This window comes from Phaeodactylum tricornutum, chromosome 2, assembly GCF_000150955.2.
Source record: "Phaeodactylum tricornutum CCAP 1055/1 chromosome 2, whole genome shotgun sequence".
Lineage (NCBI taxonomy): Eukaryota > Bacillariophyta > Bacillariophyceae > Surirellales > Neidiaceae > Phaeodactylum > Phaeodactylum tricornutum.
The window spans coordinates 1,442,268-1,465,043 of NC_011670.1; the positions used below are offsets into that span (position 1 = coordinate 1,442,268).

The 22,776-nt window shown below is 47.6% G+C and overlaps 9 protein-coding genes across 9 annotated transcripts; 6 read left to right on the forward strand and 3 right to left on the reverse strand.

Moving 5' to 3' along the window:
• Positions 1-5,066: 5,066 nt before the first annotated feature.
• PHATRDRAFT_9912 (predicted protein) lies at positions 5,067-5,627 on the forward strand (the record flags this gene model as incomplete). The annotated part of the gene is made up of 1 exon (XM_002177798.1): positions 5,067-5,627. A coding segment is annotated over one exon (561 nt), but the record flags the coding sequence as incomplete, so codon positions are not given.
• A 576-nt stretch (positions 5,628-6,203) lies between these two features.
• Positions 6,204-7,066, forward strand: PHATRDRAFT_43777 (predicted protein; the record flags this gene model as incomplete). The annotated part of the gene is made up of 1 exon (XM_002177799.1): positions 6,204-7,066. One exon carries the CDS (start codon positions 6,204-6,206, stop codon positions 6,879-6,881), a length of 678 nt encoding a protein of 225 aa, XP_002177835.1. The 3' UTR covers positions 6,882-7,066.
• An 875-nt stretch (positions 7,067-7,941) lies between these two features.
• Positions 7,942-9,052, forward strand: PHATRDRAFT_43778 (predicted protein; the record flags this gene model as incomplete). Its single annotated transcript, XM_002177800.1, has 1 exon — positions 7,942-9,052. A coding segment is annotated over exon 1 (1,056 nt), but the record flags the coding sequence as incomplete, so codon positions are not given.
• Positions 9,053-9,193: 141 nt separating this feature from the next.
• PHATRDRAFT_33072 (predicted protein) lies at positions 9,194-12,636 on the forward strand (the record flags this gene model as incomplete). Its single annotated transcript, XM_002177801.1, has 13 exons — positions 9,194-9,302; positions 9,389-9,573; positions 9,655-9,729; positions 9,803-10,095; position 10,136; positions 10,175-10,648; positions 10,723-11,015; positions 11,049-11,217; positions 11,455-11,521; positions 11,561-11,719; positions 11,744-12,210; positions 12,231-12,509; positions 12,589-12,636. 13 exons carry the CDS (start codon positions 9,194-9,196, stop codon positions 12,634-12,636), a joined length of 2,619 nt encoding a protein of 872 aa, XP_002177837.1.
• A 198-nt stretch (positions 12,637-12,834) lies between these two features.
• Positions 12,835-16,959, reverse strand: PHATRDRAFT_43779 (predicted protein; the record flags this gene model as incomplete). Its single annotated transcript, XM_002178109.1, has 3 exons — positions 15,917-16,959; positions 12,915-15,833; positions 12,835-12,894 (listed from the first exon to the last, which is right to left on the reverse strand). Exons 1-3 carry the CDS (start codon positions 16,889-16,891, stop codon positions 12,835-12,837), a joined length of 3,954 nt encoding a protein of 1,317 aa, XP_002178145.1. The 5' UTR covers positions 16,892-16,959.
• Positions 16,960-18,335: 1,376 nt separating this feature from the next.
• PHATRDRAFT_9777 (predicted protein) lies at positions 18,336-18,617 on the forward strand (the record flags this gene model as incomplete). Its single annotated transcript, XM_002177802.1, has 1 exon — positions 18,336-18,617. A coding segment is annotated over one exon (282 nt), but the record flags the coding sequence as incomplete, so codon positions are not given.
• Positions 18,618-19,038: 421 nt separating this feature from the next.
• PHATRDRAFT_33075 (predicted protein) lies at positions 19,039-19,788 on the reverse strand (the record flags this gene model as incomplete). The annotated part of the gene is made up of 1 exon (XM_002178110.1): positions 19,039-19,788. The coding sequence occupies one exon, from the start codon at positions 19,786-19,788 to the stop codon at positions 19,039-19,041; it is 750 nt and encodes a 249-aa protein (XP_002178146.1).
• Positions 19,789-20,913: 1,125 nt separating this feature from the next.
• On the forward strand, positions 20,914-21,696 carry PHATRDRAFT_10104 (predicted protein; the record flags this gene model as incomplete). The annotated part of the gene is made up of 2 exons (XM_002177803.1): positions 20,914-21,273; positions 21,322-21,696. The coding sequence occupies 2 exons, from the start codon at positions 20,914-20,916 to the stop codon at positions 21,694-21,696; spliced, it is 735 nt and encodes a 244-aa protein (XP_002177839.1).
• A 427-nt stretch (positions 21,697-22,123) lies between these two features.
• PHATRDRAFT_33077 (predicted protein) lies at positions 22,124-22,667 on the reverse strand (the record flags this gene model as incomplete). The annotated part of the gene is made up of 2 exons (XM_002178111.1): positions 22,124-22,443; positions 22,559-22,667. 2 exons carry the CDS (start codon positions 22,665-22,667, stop codon positions 22,124-22,126), a joined length of 429 nt encoding a protein of 142 aa, XP_002178147.1.
• Positions 22,668-22,776: the final 109 nt, after the last annotated feature.

Sequence of the window (22,776 nt, forward strand, 5' to 3'; positions counted from 1 at the left end):
GTAGAGTAGAGAGTCTTTAGAATACTCTCTCGTAAAACGATCTCACTGACGCCGAAGATCCACTGTGCACTTGACGTCCAAAATTCGCCTCCTCCAAACGCAGACGACGGGCGATTAGCATTACCACACAATCAACCAGCACAACGAAGAAACCTCTGTGTACAACCAAGAAGACTGTTCCCTTTCGACCTGAATCAAATAAAGAAGGATGCGCTACGTTGTGGCTCTTCTAATCTGTGGTTTACTCAGCTCGTCTGCTCTCGTCCATCATCATACCCAGATATTTACGCGGAGGACGTTTCTGGCACGCATTCCCCAGGCAGTTCTGATTGGTACCGCTTTCGGGACTCCCTATGCTGTCGGGGCCTACGAACGTCGGGATGTGGGGGGCGAAGGTAGATCTGCCGAGCAAGCGGCTTACAACGATCAGGCTTACGAAACAAACAATCGTTTGGAACGACAGGGGTACAAGCTCGAAACTGCCGAAGAGCAAAAGGCATCTTTGACGGCAGCTCTATCCAATTACTCATACGCACCGAGTACATCGTCGTCCGCTAAAAACGGGAAAAAAGACCCCAAAGAGCCCAAGAAATAAGGAACCGGCTGAAATCCTGTTCTATATAGATTGTACCAATGTATGTCGTCGTTTCTACGCAATTTTGGATACCTCCAAAGCCCCTGATTCTTCTAAAGCAATACTCGCTGCCATACCAGCAGGCAGCGCAAAATGGTCCTCATCCGAATCAAACCCTCCGCCCCATTGCATCAACCCATCCAGAAGACTCTCGATGGACGCACTCATTGGATCGTTTCCTCGCGCATTCGAAGCATCAATCGGTACATCGGGGACAGTTAGTCTCCTTTGTGTTTCCCGTCGATTCCTGTTAGAATTTAGATCGCCCCCGCCTTCTTCTGGAACCGGAGCTGCCATGGCGAAAGGTAGGCTGAATTCAGGAGGGCAGACTTCTGCCGACTTGGATAATGTGTCATCCTTCGCGCTTGTAGAAGAAGGCGACGACAAAACTTTGTGCTCTACAGCCACAATGGAAGGCGCTTGGTTGGGATTGCTTGTGCCAACCGAGCTTTCGTAAATGGTAGCAATAACCTCGTCTTGGTCGGACAAATTACGAGTCAATGCTTGATGAATAGGTCTTTGTGGGGCAGGTATATGAGTCACACGGCGCTCTTGCGTTGCAGGGATGACTGTCGTCCCGATATAACCGTCCCGCAAGCTAGACCAAGCGTCTACAGCTCGACGGGTTGCTTCATGCTGAGATCGAGCATAGGAGAGAGAAGAATGAAGCATTTCTCGCTTGCGATGAACATTCCAGTATTTAACGTCATTTGCCAACGCGAGAGCCGCGCGACGCTTGACTGTTTTGGCTTCGTGTTCGACCACGGCGGCATGAATGGCATGACTATGCGAAATGGAGGATCTAGTTTGTGCAGCACGCGCTTCGTCCATATTTACAAAGTTGCCTGCTTCGCAGGCTTGCTGCGCGATCATAGCCGCCGAACTTGCTGCTGCCTTGGCGTTTGCTGCAGTGCGCGAAGCTCTCACTGCCGAACGAACTTCTTCCGATGCGCTGACTGCTGAGCTAGCGAGAGCTGTTTGCCATGATATGTCTAAAGTGAAAAGACCGAGAAGATGTAAATACGGAATTCTTTCGCGATTTTTCAAATGGTAAACTTACCGTCGATCAAGGCTAGGGTGCTCTCCTCAGCTAGTTCCTTGCTTTGTTCAATCCCTGTGACTCCTTTGAGCAACGATCGCTGCGACACGAACTTGCCTCGCATTCCTTCCCACGAATCTAGACCCGTTACGATCTCCAAGTGCAGCGCTTGTCTCTCTCGTTGAGCTTTTCCAGTTCCTCCACTGCTGGCGAGGCATCTCGACAACGTGTTATCTACCGAGCCTATCACTTCTCGAAGCTTATCAATATTTTCGTCGACGGATACATCACCAAGGAAGGCTGAACGATGATCGTCCTCGTCTGCACCTAACAGAGTCCCGTGTACGCCAATACTTGTTCCGTAATGGAATCTTTCTTCTCGTTCGAGCTCTGTAAAGGCGCGCATTTCACTTCCCGCACTCAGAATAGTGCGCTCTGGCGCTGGCACAGGTAAAGGCAGAAGATCGTAGCCATCACTGCCAATCGCCTGTTCCCCTGAACGCAGATCGCTTTCAACACGAATCACCCCTTCTTCAAAACTGCTTCCCTCCGGAGCTACACTTGCGCACTCGTCCACTGTCGATTCCCGTGGGTGATGCGCCGGTTCGTCGTCTTCCCAATTAGAGTTCCTTGCGGAACTCCCGAATGAAGGTAGCGAAGCGTGTTGCAGCCGAGCGCTTGCAGAATTTAAACCGGTCGTTTCCAACATACCGTGTACTTTGAGGGCCATGGCTGCTTGTGCTGCTGTGCGTACCCACGCAAAGCTTTGCGGGTTACTTGACGAGCCTGATAGAAAGGATGAAATCAACAGCTTCCCGTCATCCAAGTGTGGAGTATGATCCTTAATCTCTTTTGATGTACGAGTACACTCTTCGAGGGATTGCTTCGCAGCGTCGAGGCCGGATTGGCTTGCCTGCAGGTGATTATTTACAGTTAGTTACCGGTCGACCATGATCCCTTAAATGGAACTTATCTACAGTATCCAGTACGAGACTCACCTTTATTATGGTATTCAACGGAAACGATGTCGATAGGGCGGGATGCTCCAAAAGATAATTCAAATAACGCTCCAAATTCCGAGCTTTTCCCAAAGGTAGATTTGGATTATAATAGCCTTCAGGCAACGACCGACTCACGCTTCTTTTCTTTGCGGTCGACTTTTTTTGTAATGGAGCTGTTACGACGTTGTCAGGAGAGCAGTCAATGGAGGTCGGTCTGGACGATGAAGCAGAACTCAAGTACGAAACCAGTAGTGACTTGGCCACTGTTCGAAAGCGGTCTACACCAGCGGCTGCCGTTGCAATAGCTCCTCCGGTCGTTATGAGGGATGTGTTCAGCATCGAGTCTGACTCCGTTTGGAAATGAGATGTGAGCATGCGAGTATCTTTTCCAGGAAAAGGAGGTAAAATTCGTCCACAAAGAGTTCCTCCCAATACCTTGTGAGAAGCAAACGTATCGTCGAGCCACTTAATATCGGTCATGGAGCGTCGGACCACGGTCGGCTCATCTCCAGAGCTTTCCAAGTCGGATCGTCGAAGTAAGGTGACGGCAAACTCAAGATTATTCGCCGAAATAGCGATTGCAGCCGATGGAGACACAAAGCCGGTAGGATTGTTAGACGATCCAAACAACGATATTCGAACCATGCCTTGATTATTTACGGGAGTCCTTCGCCTTGAGGCATCGTGCGCAGCCAGTAATGAGTGGTCAAGATCAAGTTCTGGTGTAGGTAACGGTGTTTTGCTCTTCTGTTCGTAATTCGCTAATTGTCGGGGAGAGAGTACGGCGGGCGGCTCTGGTGGTGGCACATTAACAACAACTACCTCACTCCCTCTTGGTGAGTTACGATGTCGCATCGTTTGCTGCAAATGTCGACCAGAAAATCTTCTCTTGGCTTCAAGGTATTGGGCGAGCGCAATGAATCGACAGAAAACCATCCAAGCTTCCACTCCCATTTCGTACATCAGCTCCTTTGAACTAGTATACGACGTTGTGGTACTACAGGAAACAACTGATCTCCAAACCTCATCGAATGTGGGGCATTCATTTTCTCGAGAGAGACCCAATTTCTTCAAATCTTCGTCTCGTCGCCAGAAAACCGGACACCGTAGCGTCACAAACTCTTGGACGGCCACTCGGCTTACAAAGCCTCGACTTTCCGTGTCCAGTATACTGAAAACTCGCTGGGAAAATTCAAAATCTCGACGCGTAAAGTCTAGTTCGTGTGAAGCATTTTCGGACAATGCGATAGAAATCACGTAAGCAGCAGATTCAGACCCGGCTTCCATTCGGCACAGAGCACCTTGATGAGGAGCTGTCAACAAACTGCTATAGTTGGTAACGGTGGAAAAAGAAGAGGATTCTCTCATAGCCCGAAGAGATTTTAAAAGCGTAGGCTGACGAAGATTATTGCGTGTGCGGGAATGACGTGCTAGCATGAAGCGGAAGGAACCGGTCCATAGAATGTTCTACCGAATGCTATTCAAATGAATACGGCAAGAAGCTACTGGTCCCCAAAATGAGAAAGCGCAGTGAACTCAGCTCAGGCCCCTCAAACGGCAAACTGGATCTCCTGGTAAGCGGCTTTCGCGTCAAAGATTTATCTCGATGTATGATATTTTCGTAGAACCGTTCGTTCGACAGTAGAAATGTCGGTGACTAATACAGAGGCGAAGTGAATCTGGGTCTAACGAGTATAGAATCGATCGCGATAGAAAAATTGCTTCAAGGACTTGGCTCGTCGGTGCAAGAAAATTTGACGCACTTTTTGCCTTCCTTACTTTCAGGATGGATTGCTTTGGTCAACAACAGGGGAATGTTCCATCAAGTGAAAAGGAGCATGGGCAACAGGAAGCGTTGTCCCAGTTCGATCAAATCAAGTTCAAGCGCGTGTCAGACAAATTCTCTCGAGCGCCCGAACTCACTTCGAAATTCCCGAGCGGGTCGTGATTTCGAACAGTCCTGATCCCTCTAGATAGCGGAGTCGGAGTTGAAATTGTTGTCATCTGATTGGTGCATAGGTTTAAGACAAAGAGAGTGCGACTAGTTTGAATAAGTCTAAAACAAGTTGTTCACCATTCCTGTCCAGGTTCGAAACGAACACGTGTTTTGACGTTGTTCACGACCGGAATTGCATTCCGCGATCTCGTAATGAACTCTCAAATGTGCTCGAGCTGCAAAGAAACACTTCTCGAGAAGACCATGAATCTTCCAATTTCCACTGGTACAGTAGGCCTTGGTGAAATCATTCCTATCATAAATCTAGTCAATCGCAAAACGAATCGACTTTTACTGAATTTAAAAGACATCATGGGAAATGCTAGCAGCGCTCACAAAACCAAGCCGGCTCGACCCGCTTCCGTCGCCTCCGAAGCCCTGTCGTCAACGCTAGCCCTCGGGGCAGGTTGCTACTGGGGTACTGAGAAGTACGTTCGCAAAGATTTTCGAAAGAAGTTTCCAAACTCAATCAAGACTGCCACCGTCGGTTTCATGTCCCCCTTGGATGGTGTCCGAATTCAGAATCCTACCTACCCGCAAGTGTGCAGCGGACAATCGGGACACATTGAAGTACTCTTTGTGGAACTCAATGAACCCGATAAGCACTTCGAAGAGCTGATTCGATTTTTCTTCCAATTCCATGATCCAACTACCAAAGACCGCCAAGGTAACGATCGGGGTTTCCAGTATGCGAGCTGGATATTTTGTGATGACGAACCACAGGCCCTAATTGCTGAGCGCGTTCGGGGCGAACTGCAAACGCTGCTGGATGCGAATGCTCTCAACGTATACGATCGTAAGACGGTATCGACAAAAATTTCACCAATGAAAGAATTCACACCTGCCCAAGCGGAACATCAAGAATACTTAGCAAAACACCCAAACGGCTACTGTAACCACAGAATTCGATTCAAGCATTGGCCCGTGATTTCTAAAAAAGAAGGAGCCTCCAACTAGCTTTACTTCAATACTCGATTGGATCGAACGAATGCAATTTAGAGTGTGGTTGCTTACGCGACGAAAAGGGGCGTTACTGACTACGTATTCAGGATTGAACAAAAAATACCTACATTTACTAGTCAGTGTAGATCAATAAACTGCTTTGCATTACTTCTTTTCTCTGCATCAGGCAACTATATTGACTCTGAATTCTACCGGTCTTGCTGAGATATGTGTCCTCTCTAGAAGATTTATTACATTTCGTTTCCTTGTTGCCGTACGTGTCGACTGATGTTCATGACCGATGTAAGAGTCAACTCGACATAGTCTCGATGTAGGCCTCAACCGTAATGTAACACACGTACAAGGCAACGTAACCTGCAGAACCCGATTTTGAGAAGTGCGAACGAAAAGGAAAATGAATCCCATTTCCGTGTGAAGAAACCTGTAACAGGTACCGAAAACAAAGTATAAAGTCTCTGTCAATAGCTTCCTCATTCGGGAAGTATTCTCGCTGACTGTGAGAGAACCCAACTGAATACTTTCTATTATTCCCAGACAAGGAGATCGCGTAAAGTGATTTGCCCGGAAAATATGAATTTAGCTCCACCAGCTCCTACTGTCGAATCGGCCAGCGCCGCAGCAATTCTGCCAGATTCCGCTGGGCCTGCAATTGTAAATATGGTGCAGCAAGGAGGATCCGTGAGGGTAAGTGTCGCCCAAGCAGTTGACCCGGCTGTGCCCTTTGACAACCCGCGAGTCTTTGCTCCGGCGCCACAACCTGAAGTAGAATCCACCATTTCGGTTGCCGCCTTGCGAGAAGCAGGTGGCTCAGATTTTGAAAGCTATGCGGCCATTCTCCGAGGAGCACCGGAAAAGAACTTTCTGAAAACGTGCTTACCATGTATATACGATGAACGAGATTTCGTTTCTTTTGGCGAAGCGCGAAAATACGCTTTGATAAAAGGTGCGAGTTGCTTTGTTTTCAATGAAGATACGGATCCATCACCATTATATGCCATCCCGTTAAACGACTTGTATACAATCTTGGAAGACCCCGACAAACCTGATCCAGGAAGTGTGACAATATCTCCAGAACTCAATACAAACAAACCACGAAAAGGGATGGTCACTGTATTGCTGAAATACAAGAACAACAGCTCACAGGCGTTTCAATTTACCTTTGATACACTTAAAGATCCAAGTTTGGCCAACTATTTCATTGATGCTGTTGACAAAGCAGGCAAGAAGGCTGGATCAATTCCCGTTTAAATTGTTGAAGATCAGAAGACTGACAAAGAGATGAAAAACTAACTCACATTGCCTGCCAACTTGTGAAGTTTTTCCGCAAGATGCACAAGCCCTTTTTGTATTTATCGAAATTACGAGTGACTGTTGGTAAAGCGCTTATGATCAATAGCAATTTCCCTTTTTTAGAATGTAGTTCAATTCTTGGTATGGTCCCAGCCACGTCCACTCCGTTGGAACTTTCTTTTACTTTTATAAAAATTTACAGTTGGCAATCTTGAGGCTCTTCTTGTAGGCCTACAGCAATTATTGAAGGCCCGGATGTATTATCACTAGTGTGCGGCTATTCAGCATTTTACACTTACAGTTAGATAAATGGCCAGGAAAAGTCGAATTTACGCTGTAAAGTACATGTGAAAGGGTTGCTTCATCGGAAGCCCATTCTGCTTCGTTGGAACTCAAATTGGTTTCATAGACAGTTAAACTCACAGTTAGTTACATAAATGAAAACATAAGTGCGAGTCCTCAGGATCTCTTTGCAAGCATGTTGAAATCCCGGTTTTCCCTCTGATCGTTGGATTCTAGCTGATGAATTGACAAAGGATTTTTTCAATTTTGTTCTATAATTATTTCCACTTTATGCTCTGTGTACCCTATAGTGACTGGTATTGCTGCTACTTCGATAACCCTTTTCATCGTTGTGGCTAGTTCTGACTGGTTATGGATGCCGCCGTCTGACTGCCGATTGTGGCTAAAATAAGCTGTAAATTCATTACTGCTTGCAATTGTTACATTCTTCATCTCTTAGGGAATCTTATTCTCAAAGTGATCAAAGAAGCTTCTTTTGACTTTTGGTTCATGGGACAATCATATCCTGAAGTCCCAGGACGATAACATTTATCGGGATTATAGCTAGCTCGTATGCGACATGTCGCTTTCTTCCAGATGTGTCACAGTCCCTCCTTATTCCAAAATTGACAGACGCGAACAACAAGGTAACAATAACACAATAGTAAAAGCTCAGACGGATGGATGCGGCTCTGCTTTTTTCGCTCTTCCTGGTTTCATCTAATTTACATTTTGATGAAACGGTAACGTTGCGCTTCTTATTGCATCAGTTACAATTATTGCTTGCTACTATGAACATATCTTTGGAAGAGCTGCAGGCTTTTTTAAGGGCTGATCAAGCCGAGGGAGATCGCAAACAAGCCGCACAGTATCGCTTCGATCGTCAAACGTTGCCTATCCGACAAGCAATACGGAAAGTATGGCAGCGGCACGGGGTGCTTGAGCCCATAGAAGGAGTCTGGATGCGACCAATTCCTGACAACTTATATCAATGCCCTCTGTCTCATCCCCAAACTTCCTTGGTGTGCTGGAATACACTGGCTGCGCCGGTCCAGGCACAAATCAGTCACCTGAAACCAGCAAACGAAACGGATGTCGTAGAAATTCCCTTTGTGCTGCTGCAGCCAGAGAAGCAAGGTACGAATAGAAGCGTAAATGGAGGACACAGTCGTCCTCTTAACGGAAATTTGAGCGACAAGCTTTCTGAATATACGCGAGGTGTGGCCGGTCAAAGCCGACCGTTCCTGCCCGGTGGTGTTGACGATGACGACGCCTTTTCGAACGTGGAAGATCCATATCGCACTCCGGAGGCAATTCAGCGAGCGCACGCTCCATTGAAAAATGGGATCAAGAAATCCTGGCAAGACGGAACTCTCATTACGGCACCTCCAGGGGTGAGTTTCAAGGTCGGATTGTCTTGGCAGAATTTGCACAGTGATGTCGATGGCAGCGAGACCAAGACATCAGCTAATGTTGTCGCTGCTGAGAGCGAAGTCAAACTCGTCTCTAGAATAGATGATTTAGGGTACACTAGGAATGATCCCCAGGAATCGGCGACGAATTTGTCAACAACAATGGGAACCTTCGACCGACGCTTTTTCGACGACGATTCACTATTTGCAAGTAGTGGCGAGGACAGTGCGGGAGAGTTTGATTCGGGCGACGACAGCAGCGATGAAGGCCAGAATGCTAGCGCTTCAACCTTAAGAGAGGAGATCATGTTGGAGGCATCCAAAGCGGAAGGAATAACTGCAGCTGACGTAGTCACCGACACTGAACGAGAGCTGGATGATCTTTTGAGGGATCTCACTGCTTCCGGCAATGGAGCTACGACGCGCAAAAAGATCGTAGGCCATACAACGATGGCAAATGCACTACATTTAGCTGTAAAAAGTACCGAACACCAAACCGACGCAACTCGGAAGACGTGGGCGAGCACAAAGGTTTTGCCTATTCGAGACTTTATTGAGTGGGTGCCGAACCCGGCCATGACATTTCCATTTATTCTTGACGGTTTTCAACAACAAGCCGTTGTTCGATTAGAACGATCTGAGTCTGTTTTTGTTGCCGCTCATACTTCGGCGGGGAAAACCGTTGGTGAGTTGACGTTGCGTTCAAGCAAGGTGTTCTCTTTTGTGGATTTCTCACAGTCAGTGCAACACTCTATTTACTACTTCTCCAAGTTGCGGAATACGCCGTGGCCTTGGCGAAGCAGCGTGGGACGCGCTGTGTATACACGTCTCCAATCAAAGCCTTAAGTAACCAAAAGTTTCGCGACTTCTCGTTGAAGTTCGGTGCGGAGAATATTGGTTTGATTACTGGAGATCTACAGGTCAACGCAGACGACTCAACCTGTTTGATCATGACGGTAAGTGAATAACAATTTCGAGCGGTCTCTACCGCATCTTTTTTAATTTCATGGTTCTTACATGAACTGTAAATTGTGCAGACTGAAATTTTGCGGTCTATGCTTTATCGAGGGGCCGATTTAGTTCGCGACATTGAGTTCGTGGTTTTCGACGAAGTAAGTCAAAGAGCGATTTCCTGCCAACATTATATATATGTAGTTGGCCTTATACGATTCTTCACCTCGATAGGTACATTATGTCAATGATACCGAGCGAGGAGTTGTTTGGGAGGAAGTAATTATAATGTTGCCCTCTTACGTGAACTTGATTTTCTTGTCGGCGACTACACCAAATACCTTGGAATTCTCAGATTGGATTGGACGGACTAAACGAAAGCCGGTGTTCGTTATTAAGACAGACTACCGACCGGTTCCCTTATCGTTTAATTTGTGGGCAGGTCTTAAGCTTCATACCGTAATGGAGGGTCGAGATGGATTTCTTGAGAGAGGATTTGCGTCAGCCGCGAACGCGCTCCTCCCTGCGTCCGCTAGAGACTCAAAAAAAACTAAGAGCGAATCCAAGGGTCGCCCGCCCGCTAAGACTGCAATCGGCTCAAAACAGATGGCATGGCAAGCCCAGGGAACCAAGCAAAACTGGATGTCCCTTGTGCGCTTTTTGGACAGAGAAAATATGACTCCAACCGTTGTGTTCTCGTTTTCGAAGAAAAAGTGTGAGGAGATTTCTATCATGTTGCAATCGCTTGATCTAAATACGGCTAAGGAACGAGGTGCTGTCCAAGGTTTTACGCTGCAGACGGTGGCTCGTCTCTCCAAGAATGATTCGAATCTACCTCAGGTAGTAATGGTATGTGAGATGGTGCAACGGGGAATCGGTATTCACCATGGGGGTCTTCTCCCGATACTGAAAGAAATGGTCGAGATATTGTTTGCCAAATCACTGGTGAAAATTCTTTTTGCAACTGAGACATTCGCCATGGGTGTGAATATGCCTGCACGCAGTGTAGTTTTCAACAGTGTTCGGAAGCATGACGGCAAGCAGTTTCGTCAACTCGAGCCTGGAGAAATAACGCAAATGGTAAGCTGACCTTCCGTTGACCTTTACTACTCCACCACACTCGTCACTAAGATTATCCGTTTCGTTTTTGAAAGGCCGGTCGCGCCGGGCGTCGTGGACTGGACAAAGTAGGCACTGTGATTATATGCTGTTTCGGCGAAACACCTCCACCGCAACCTATGTTAAAGCAAATGTTGACTGGGTCATCGACAAGATTAAACAGTCGCTTTCGACTCACATACAACATGATTTTGAACCTACTAAGGGTCGAGGAAATGAGCGTTGAATCAATGATCAAACGGTCATTCTCCGAGTTTGCTACACAACGAGCCCTGACTACGAACGACTTTCCCCAGTTGCTGACTCGAGGGATCAGAGCACTAGAGAAGTTGGAAGAAACTTACAAAGTAGAGGCAGCAAGTCGTATTGGGTCTGAGGACGTGGAAGAGTATTTCTCGACTTGCAGCGAAATCCTTTCAATAACCGAACGTCTACTGACAAATGTGAGAGACACGGAGGCAGCATCGTTCGAAGGCATTCTACAAAAGGGTAGAATCGTTTTGATTTCGGCCTGTCGAGAGCTTGGTGCGGTCAGAGCCCCCGCACTTGTACTTAAATCGCCCTCGTTGTCTTCGAAACTGACTCCAAACGTAAACGCTCGTACCGATAGATCCAATAGCAAGGAAGTACTTGTTGTTTGCCTTGTCTTACTACCAAGCAGTTACATCGCATGCCAAAGTGACATCAATAAAAAGCCAGGGACAGTCGGCTACGTTGGGTTGACGCGCAGCCGTCATTTTTCTATCAGGAAAATACGGGTTGGACAGATCCTTCTGGTCTCTTCGCAGAAGTGTAATGTTGACACGACTTCTATTCTAAGGGAAGAGCACAGCTGTCTTGGGGATCCACGATTCAATGCGACGTCATTTCTAGCTCCAGCTCAAGCAACAGAGAATCCTTTTGCTGGAATGAAAACGCGGGGCAAAAAGGGGGCCTCAATGGACAACAAAAGGGGATCTGGCACTGCAAAAGCAGATGAAGAAGTCGAGAAAGTCCTAGACTCGTTAATGGAAGCGGAAAGAGCAGAACTTTGTGATTCTGGTGTACCATTGTTAGACCTCCGTGACTTTTTGAAACGGGGGGACAGTGTCTTACGATCTCGACAGCTGTTCGGCCGACTTGAAGCTGAATTGGATCAAATGCGGAACTACGAAATCCATCGCCATCCCAGCCTCGAATCGATGTACTCTACTGTGGAACGAAAAGAGAGTTTAAGAAGCAAGGTGAATACTTTGCGCCATCTTTTGTCGAATGAGTCGTTACAACTTTTCCCAGATTTCCTTCAGCGAAAAGCAGTACTTCGCAAACTTGGATATATCGACGAGAAAGAAACCGTGTCCATCAAAGGACGCGTCGCTTGTGAAACAAACACCTGCGAGGAGCTGATTGTGACTGAGCTGGTTTTTGAAGGGCTCTTGAACGAACTCGATCCAGAAGAGATTGTCGCCGTCCTTAGTGCTCTAGTTTTTCAGGAGAAAGGCAAGGAAACTTCATTGAGCGTCGAACTTCCTGAAAGATTAATTGTTGCTGTGAGCAAATGAAGACAATAGCATTAAATCTGGGCCGTATTCAAAAGGATGTGGGCTTAGACATAGATCCTGCTGAATACAGCGAAAGCTCGCTCAACTTCGGTCTCGTTCATGTCGTCTACGAATGGGCACTCGGAGTCCCTTTTAAAAGCATTTGCGACTTGACTGACGTTCAAGAAGGTTCTATTGTTCGAAGCATTACCCGCTTGGACGAGCTTTGCCGTGAAGTCCGAAATTGTGCACGAGTGGTTGGAAATCCTACTCTGTACAGAAAACTGGAAGCCGCAAGCATGGTGAGTATCTATGGAAGTTCGTAAATGTTTGCAAAGATCTCGGCGAAACAACTCATGCCTTCTCGTTTAAATGCCGTAGACAATCAAGCGCGACATTGTGTTTGCTTCGAGTCTATATGTGAGCTAGAGAAACAATCAAAATTAAGTTCTTATTTAGCGTTCGTACTTATGTAACTTAGTTTATCTTCCCGCCCACTTCGTTTGATACATCAATAGTTGCTCTGGAGGGAGCTTACCAATTGCTTCATCAGTACTCACCCCCGATTCTCCTGTTTGTTGGAGCACATGCGCACATCGCATCCAGCCTTCCCATTGTCGAGGATCATCAAAGATTCGTCCATCCACGAGCCGTGGCAGCAAAAGGTGCGCGATCCAAGAGTGCAGGCTTTCATGCTTGGTACACACTAAAATGCACGTGCGCATAAAGGCAAGCGGGAGTTTCTCCGTTCCGGCCAGAAACATGCCGCTGAGGTAGTCCAAGGCAGCCATAACCACTCGGTCGTTGTAAACTCCATCATCCTCAAGGCAAAGCTTGATTGCTGCAAGATATCGTTTCTGGGGAATTGATGCGGCTGCGAAGTCTAGCTTATGCAGGAAAACAAGCTGTTCGCAAAGCGTCATTCCACGCAGAGTAGGATTCTCAGTATCTGGTTCGTCGCGGAAAATTAACGCGTGCCTCCCAACCCTGTCACTGGAATGCACCAAGGCGGCCAAAAATATCTTGTCTTCGGCTAAGACAAACTCTGGGAGACGCGCCACTATATCTTTTCTCTTCATGGCCGAAACCACCGGAATAATAAAGCGCGGGTCCTTTTTGCCATCCACTGTAAGCTTCAAATCCTGGATTTGGTAGCATGCTTGTATTAATTCTTCGTCTGGAGAGGATGTTAGATTCTCGAGGAATGAAAGTAGCATAGGTACTTCGTTTGCTTTTGTCTCGGAAGCAACGCCGATCGCGGTTGATGCTGTCCCGTGTTTTGCCGCTACTGCACGCGATAACTTTGGCATGTTTGCACGAACAACCTTGGAAAGAGCGTCGGCACGGCCACCACTACATGTCTTGAACAAAGTCTCGATCATCTTTGGATTCCGGACACAAAGTGCCATGTACAAAACAACAGGCTTCCGCAATTTGTCAAAAACTTCCTTTTCTTTATCGCTTTGTGCGGCCAAAGGATTCTTCATTGAGTAATCACCTTTACTTTCAATGATTCCATTGGCCAGCTGAATTTCATCGTATTTTTCCACAGCAAATCGAAAAGCAAAATGAAGCTCTTCTGTTGCAGAGCCAACGACGGCAGACGACAAGCTTTCACTCTTTGGAAATAGTACGTTCATTACAAGCTTAAGGGCTTTGTCTTGAATAATGTTATTGGACGGCACTCGTCCGGTGGCTATGCCAACAGCACAATCGACAGCACCTTTCCGAATGTCCACTGAATCTCGTTGGAATGCGGCATCTCTGAGTATCAACAGCGCAGATGTTGCACGTTTCTCAGCTGCAACTTTGGCTGCGTGCACAGCAGCCGATGCAGATATAGCTTCCTGCCCAAATTTTCTGGCGGCTTCGGCAGCCTTTTTTGTAATACTTTCAACATCGCAAATCGCACAAACAAGTCGAAGGCTTCGTACAGTCAGACGAGGGAGCTTCTCGACATCTCGTTGCAAAATAGAAGCCGACTGAGCAGCTATTTTTTGCCGAACCTTGTCGCCTGGTTTCTCATCAGCTTGCTCGCACGCATACACAGCTGATGCCACAAATATGTCCAGACTCGAATCGTATTTCCAAAGACCAGGAGTATCGCTGTGGTTATATAGTTCGGAGTCAGCGCAGCAGTGCACAAGTGCTTCGTTCAATATGCGCTCGTTGATTGAGAAGTCAAGCGTAGTAGATATTTGCTTCATTTGGTATGAGTCCACGCCCAGGTAAGATACTGCCAATGGATAGGCTTCGATAAACTTTTTCGTAATCGCGTCGACCTTAGAATCACCGACCTTGCGATACAATCTAGTAACGACTTCACTCGTGCTCAATGGCTCTGTCTCCGAAACAGCTTTCATGCGACTCAGAGTAAATAAAAGCTTAGCCGCGATCTTGTTTCCAAAGTCAGCCAAGTGCTTTGACCGATAATTTTTACTTGTCGAAATCATCCTGTGTACTGCATCCGATGCCGCAGAACCGCACTGCTCTTGCATTAGCTTTCGCCTTTTCGTGCGCGCGTTGTCAAGAGTTTCTGATTGAATAGTACTTTCGTCAAAGTCCGCGATGAATTTTGAGCTGAGTCGGAAATGGTCGTCCGCTTCTTTATCAAAGGCCCATGACGCGCCCCCATCTCGGTCATACCACCGTCCCTCTTCTTGAGAAAGTGAAGCACCATTGGTCATCACTGCATCGACTATGAAATTCAGTGTTACTGCTACTTTTCGTGTCTTGGAACTAGCAGATGGTCGCTTTTCTGGTAGATGGCTCAGATTGCTCAAAATCAATTCTACGGCATCAGACATGTTCGAGGGTAGCTGGATACCGTGTCCCAACCCTCGTGCTGCCTTTGCCGCACGCATTTTGGCCAGTGCATCGTCAGTCTCTCTCTGTCGCTTGGTTGCACGTTGTTCGTTGCCGCTGCTTTCCCACTCATAATAAATGTTGGCCCGGTTTCGCGCTGCGCGACCGGCCGTCTTCAGCGAATTTGCATGGCGCGCCATACCCAAGGCCTTATCAGCTTGTTGCTCCATGTCAAAGCCAGAAAGCGCTTTGTGAAGAATACGAAATGAGCTTGTCGTAACAGAAAGGGAATTGCGGAGCAACGTCAAGCATGAAGCCCGAAGCTGGGAGGTCACAGCCTTGGCAGCGGAATCCGAGAGAGCCCCGCCCTTTGAAAGCTCTGGAGGGTGTGCTGCCCGACGAGCCAAACAGGTAGCGGCATCTTCGAAGAAAATGGGCCTGTTCATCGCCAATGCTGATATGGCGTTGATAGTAAGAGCATATGATTTTTGGGCCAACATGAAATCGAAATCCAAGCTGGACCGGTCTACACCGACGTTGAGAGAGTCGTTGCCATCTTTCGAGACGAAAGACGACTCAACATCAAGATATGCAAGTGCCGCTGGCTTTAGAATAGAAACTACCTGCGTTGATGGCACACCATCGTTTCCCACGCCGAGCATCATATCTGACAGGACGTTGACATCGATTTTGACCTGCCCCCCTAAAAGCGTCAACCCTCGAAGAGTTGTAAAAGCGTATTCCGCAATCGATTCAAGGGCTTCACGCGTAATGATTGGGTGACCCTCTGGGAGGTCATCCAGGGAGAAATCCTCCATGATCTACAATCATTTGACGTAGGTAAGGCATATGAATTAACAGACTAAAAGAGTTGACGTGACCACCGGAATCAATGAAAACTTACGTTTTGGCCACGGCGTCGTGCGGCCGCTTCCTGAGGTTTCCTCGAACAACACAGTATTACAATCTCTAAGAATTTGATGCAAGCAGACAGAACCGCCTCTCCTTGTTGACTGAGAAACAGCTTTTTCAAGACACCTTCAACCATTTTCATTACCGGCGCATATAGACGATTCGCACCACGATCGTCGGCGTCTTTGATACGTTGAACGATGTGTTTCAAACTAGGCCGGAGAGAGGCAGATGCAGCGATAATTCCACGCGAAGCTGTTGCGCTTTCTGCGTTCTCGGATGTAAACACCCCCGGAAGTGTGCAAGCTATGGAGGCTTGTACCCAGTATCGTAGAAGTTCCCCTTCACGAGCCAGACGCTTGTCTTTGCGTCGTTTTAGCAAATGGCGAGGAACCGTAGTTCCTCCCCCACTGGATCCACCAGCACCATGCGGACCAGTGCCTGATCCGGAAGTCGTGCTATCAAGCCAGCTACCAGCTTTGTGCCATTCTTGCCACAAATGACGAAAAAACTCAAGGCTGGAAGCACGTTTGGCTGGAATCATATCGGATTGTGCCATCTCCAGCAACACTGGTAGCACAAGATCTGAGACTGTCCGTTCATAAACATCATCTGCGGCGGAATCGACACCGTCGGATCCCACACCGCGGTAATAGGTTCGGGCAATCGAAGGCCCCGTGTGAGCGGCAACCTCCAAGACCGGTCGCAGAAGAGTCCCGAGTTCTTCGTGAACGTTGGTCTCCGCAGACGTTCGAACTCCAGGATGCAACTTGACTTCGTCCAATGCTGATACAACCCGCCCTTCCAAATCGTCGATAGCCAGTAGAAGAGGATCTTCCTGGTCGACGGCTATGGCTTCTTCACCGTCTAAGTCCGGCTGGGCGTTGTCATCGTCGGACAGGTTTTCGTCTTGCTGCTGAAGTGCCGCCAACGAATCATCTAGCGCTTCGCCACGCGAAAACGACATGACAGAGCGCGAAGTCGAGTAGGAGACCGGGGTAGAATACTGTAAGTTTTGCAAAGGTACAATCAATGGACACGTGCGTTATCCATCTCCACAGATAAGTTTCTCTCCATGATTTCGACTCAGCTGCTGCTAATAAGAAACTCAAGGGCTCATCCGCTCACTCGAAGCATGGCCGACTTGCAACTAATTCGGGACGGGCGACGATCAGACGGTCTCCATCCGAAAATTTTATGTAACAAAAGTGTAAATGGTAGGTACTATTGAGCTCTTGTTGGCAGGGCAGTTCTGGCTATGGCACCTTGTTGCTTGAAACAATTAACCAAACAACCAAATTATCCATAAAAGCTGTTGAAAAGTTACCCGATTCTTGCAAATTCCCCTCACTTTGAAACAATGGTTTTGCCAACATGCGGAAAGCCTCTTTATTTAAAAATGGCTACTAGCTAGGCTGCACATCCTTTATGTATTTGACATTTCGTTCGGATGTAATGTCGACTTTGTATTTTAAATCCAGTTTCAAACATAAATTCGGAAAGAATTTCTTTCTGTTGTTCCAGCTTGGAAAGTGAAAAAAACCATTGCACGGACACGCACACGTCAGTGTTCGTCGGGAATTCGGGGGATGGTCAGTCGATTCTTGAGGTAGTTTGTAAGAACAATTTGAACTGACTTTGACAGTGACTGACAGATATCTTTGATAGTGGACCGCACGTGGTGTCAAACGGTTGCATTCCGACAAACAGAGCTCGAGCAGGAGCGCGAAAGCAGCTGCGTCGTTAAGGGTTGTAATCCGCAAGAACAGGAACATCAGCAAATGAGCTCCTGATGAGCACAATTTTAGGCGCTGTGATCTTTTTAACTCAAAATCACCACGAGCTCTCTCACAGTCAACTACATTGCTCTATTACTACTGCTCGTCCACTTCCCTTCGCTTTTTATTCAATCTAGTACTACGAAACATCGTCGTCTTTAGTTTGCAGCCTTTTGCATTTGACATCTCTTTGCGGTTTCCATGCGATCCTCTGTACTCTCGACAGTTCTCCTTAGTTTGTCGACCCGTTTTTTGTGCATCGATGCCTTTCGTATGCCGGCTACACGCAGCTTTGAAAGACAATCATCGATTAGCTACAAAACTGCGCTTCAAGGGATGCTACCTCTGGGTGACGACTTTACAGATGAGGAGTCGTCATTCGATGTAGAAGCTGCTCGCAAGCGTCTGGAGTCCCTGGTCGATAGTGACGGCAACACGATACAGGGAGCTTCATCACAAAAAGAGCATTCTTCTCCATGGAAGTACGAGCGCAGTAATCCTTTGAGACTTCCAATATCGTCTATTCCTAACGCTCCTGTTCAAGTTGAGCTTCCCCCGCCGCCACCACTGACAGCGATGGAAAGAGAGCGCCGCGAAGCAGAAATTCAGTTTCTAGAACAGCTCGAAAAGGGCGACGATAGTGTTTCCAACCTGTGGACGCTCTGGTACCAGGAACGCGGAGTTAAGGCTGCCGCACAACTCGGCGAGGCCGAAGTCTTGACGGGAAATCCCCGCGGCTGGATCAAAGCCGAAGCGATTCTCCGCGAGCTAATAAGCGAGTACGGCGTCTACTGGACCGAACCCGTAAATCGCCTGGCCACATTGTACTACATACAAGGCCGACTCGAAGAAGCCGAAGTTCTTTGCAAAATTGTCTTGCAACTCAAGCCTTGGCATTTCGGAGCGCTTTCTGGAATTGTCATGATTTATGCAGACCTGCACGACTCGGATGCCGCGCGTATATGGGCGGCTCGACGACTCCCAGCCTTCGCTCCGACGGGAACTAACCGCCGTCGCGAGGCATGGGTAGGTAAGGCCCTCTTTGATGCCGAGCAATCCTTGGTCAAGGCCGAAGCGCGAGTTTCGGAGGCCTTTGGAGCACCGGATGATCACGCCACAACTCGGGGACGTCGTCAACTTCGCGATCAAAAGAATCACTTGAATTTGTTTGATGACGACGCCTGGCAATAAAGGCTGCAACACCAGTGGCTTGGCGCCCGCCGCGAGTCTATGGCAACATCTATTACCAGGCCATCTTCTTCAATCCTCTCTTACACTCAGCAGTACTGTCACATTATAATACATGTTAAGGTTAGCCTGTATTACACTCATATCTTTAGACACTGCCTGTATAGAATATCGCAGTATTGCGCCCTTCAAATGGGAGTTTGAACTGCTGGAGCCTGGGATCCTTGGCAAGCAAGTATTTACAAAATTGAGAGTGCGAACGAACCGGAACCATTCGGTCGGTCTCCAACTCATGCACGAGTCGTGTTTGAAAGAGATTTGGAAATACACAGCAGGGAACTACCACAAAAGGTTTGTCATTTTGCAAAGCGACGTCTACAATTGCTTCGGTGGCTCCGTCAGCATGCATACCAACTAGCAAAGAGGAATTTTTGATGGCATTCCGCAAATCGTCGCACGTATCCAACGAGCTCGCGTCCAAAGCCTTCGTGATCTGCCGAAATCGGCGCCGTATTGTTTCTTGAATGAAAGCATGGGAATTTTCACGCGCTTCCAGCCGTGCTTGCCACTTTTTGGGAAGGCGTGGCAGCACGACGGTTTCGAAGCAAGCCACGACATCAGCTGGTCGCGGATCAACTAGTACAACTTTCTGACTATCGCACATGCATAGGCGTGCGGCAAGTTCCCCCTTCCCCCCTGCTATATCCAAAATATGAGAGGCAATGTCGTTATCAGGAACTTCGTTTGGAGAAAAAGAATCTGGAAATGTTTGTCGCAACCATCGTACAAAACTCTTCATCTTGTGCTGATTACGAGCGCCGTGTCGCTTGCGATTTGGATTTCGACCTTGAGGCTTTGGACCTCTTTCTGGACTCTGTTCAGTTTCTTGATGCTCCATGGTGGACCAGCCAGGAATGCACGGTATTGTCCCTGATACAAGCTTATTATTACTTCCAGCTCGACCCTCCTGAACGCAAATTTAAGCACGCCCAAACAAATCCCAGCATCACTTATCGAATGCATTTGGTCACATCTTTGTACCGTTTCTGATTAGAGCTTTCGTCAAGAAACTACTACTGTTGTTTTACTTTGCTGTTTGCATGTCTATAAGAGTTGTATCTAGTGCAACTAATGTGAGTTAAGTGTTATGTCTGATGTGGATAAACATAGAGAGTGTTCGAAGCACAGCACAGACCAGATCCTGCGACAAACAAACTGCTGCGCTGATTTTGTACTGACTATGAGAAATCAGGGACGTTACGGTCAGCGTGCCGTTTAAAACGTCGGCAACGCCCGGAACTTCGAATTAGGTCGTCTGCACAAGTCTATCGATCAAGTCGTTCTACTCTTCTTCCTAATTGAGACCAGAAGATCAACCATGACGATAAAGACCGATGATCTGGTCGTGGAGCTTGCGGAGCGCATGGAAGTCATAAATATTCCTAGTGACGTTGTAGACTGCGAACCTGGAATTCGAGCGGAAACTATGGACATGTCTTGTTTGCCATCTCATGGAGGCGAGTCGGACGTAACAACTGAAAGGCGCGACCATGTCAAGAATGCTTCGATACCAGAAGGTCGGCAGCCTCTGGTAACGCCGGATACTAACAGTCGTCGACCTTTCGATGATCTAGTTGACGCCGGTTCACCAGCTGATCCCATTGATTTTCCCGAGCCCAGGTTCGAACGCGGTCGTCGGCACGAAGTTGTCTGCTACATACCGGCATCTGATACACACCAAGTATTGAAGAATGTTCTCTTTAGAGATTTTACGAGAGAATATCCAGACGACGGCGATGCACGACTGCAACAAGCTTACTACCCAATCCCTCACAAACATCCAATCAAGACAATTATGGGACACGTTGAGATCTGTATGTTGCTGACTCGATGCCAGAAGAGCGATGGCGATGACGACGATGACAGCGAGAGCTACGAGGACGACGGAGATGAGGACGTCGTCTTTGAGTTAACCACTACTTGCGTGGCTGTTAAAGTGAATTATTGTGATCGCATGGAACGAATGCGCAACCAACATGCCGAAGACCCACTCAAAGAGATAGCCGCAATGCAACTCATCGGAAATAACCATCCTAACGTTCTTGGCTGTATTGAGGTTTTGTTTGACGGTCAGAATCTTAACATCGTCTTGCCATACTGCGATCGCGGTGATCTTTTCCAGCTTCTACAGGAAAGTCAACATACAGCAACACCAGACTGTCCAGGTATGTCTGAGGGTCAAGCTCGCTACTGGTTTCGACAAGTTATGGCTGGAGTCAAACACATTCACGAAAGTGGCGTTTGCCACCGTGATTTGTCGCCGGAAAACGTGATGATTGACGACAAACGTAGTATCATCATTGACATGGGTATGTGCCTGCGAGTTCCCTACACCGATCCTCACCTTATGGAGCGCGTGACAGATGTCCAGAAGGGAAGCAATAAGCGCCTTTTCAAACCGCAAGGGGCCTGTGGGAAACTGCCTTACATGAGCCCCGAGATTTATCGCAATCGCGACCCTTTTGACGGCGCTGCTGCTGATGTTTGGACGGCTGGTACAATTCTATTTTGCATGGTAACGGGGAATCGCTCGTACCAGCGACCGCACCGATCCGATCCGCAATTCTACTGGATGTCTCGAGGCTTGTCGCAACTTTTAAAGGACTGGCAGGTCAGTCTGTCTATGGAAGGATTGCATCTGTTGCAAAACATGCTCCAAGTCGATCCAAGGCTGCGACTGACTATTGATGAAGTAGTACACCATCCGTGGTTTACGTACCCTGATGACACTTTGCTTCCACGTTGAGCATAGAAACATTTTTTTAATTATCACAGTTTACGTCAATAATCCCGGACTTCTTCCTTCTACTGTATCTATCTGTCGTGAAATGACCGTCAGTCATGTGTTCGTACTTCGGACTGATAAAGGAACAAACGGACGAACGTCTAACTGACGTTGGGTGGAAAATATATGTATTCATGTGATGAGAATTATCTGTTTAGGAAAGCAAGACTATGTGCGATGAAGCAAGCGAAGTTCAAATATGATTAATTGGAACAAGAGCAAATGTTGGCGAGAATGAGTGGTTGAAATGAGCGAAGTCAATCATGTGAAAAACACATTAGAAAATAGGTTTAAACCCCACAATAAGAACAAGAGTTTGGAAGGAAGTTGACTAACTGTTATCCTACGTAGAGTGAGCAGAGAGGGTCGAGATTTCAACATCTATCTATTACTCGCTGAAACCCGGCGCCATTTTGATCTCACCATCACGACCTTCCAATACATTCAGGACACCATTCTTGTGCATGGACGCCCTACCCTTTTTCATGGCGGAACAAGCTTCCGGGCAGTAGTAAAAGCCAGTAAACCGGCCGTTACTCATACGGCATCCACCAAATGCAGGCTCGAGTTCGGGTAAAGCATCTGCACAGGCGGAGGCACCCCCGTTACCTTTGGCAACGACCGTGATATCCGACTTACTCCCACTTTCGTAGCTAGCAATCATCCAATCAACCTGGGTGTTTCCATCGTCTCGGACCTCGGCCCAGGCTGACGCGTGAAACAATAATGATGGAGTGAGAAAAGATCGAAACACAAACGTAGAATCCGAGTCATCAACGACACATATTTGTCCGCAAGCCGACGAACGCAACAACGAACTCACTTTCTGCGACGATTGCATGGACGTTTACCCCGCTGCTGCGTTTAAGACCGCCCGAGCGAGGATCAGTCTGCAGCGTTCCCGCAAGCATAGTATTACTATCAATCGGCATGGTTACAAACGCGGAAATTGGAGCGAAAGGGTTCGTGGCCGAGAAAAGTTTCGGTCATGGCGGTACTGGACGACACATACGAGACGTTAAGGTAATAAGAAATAATATG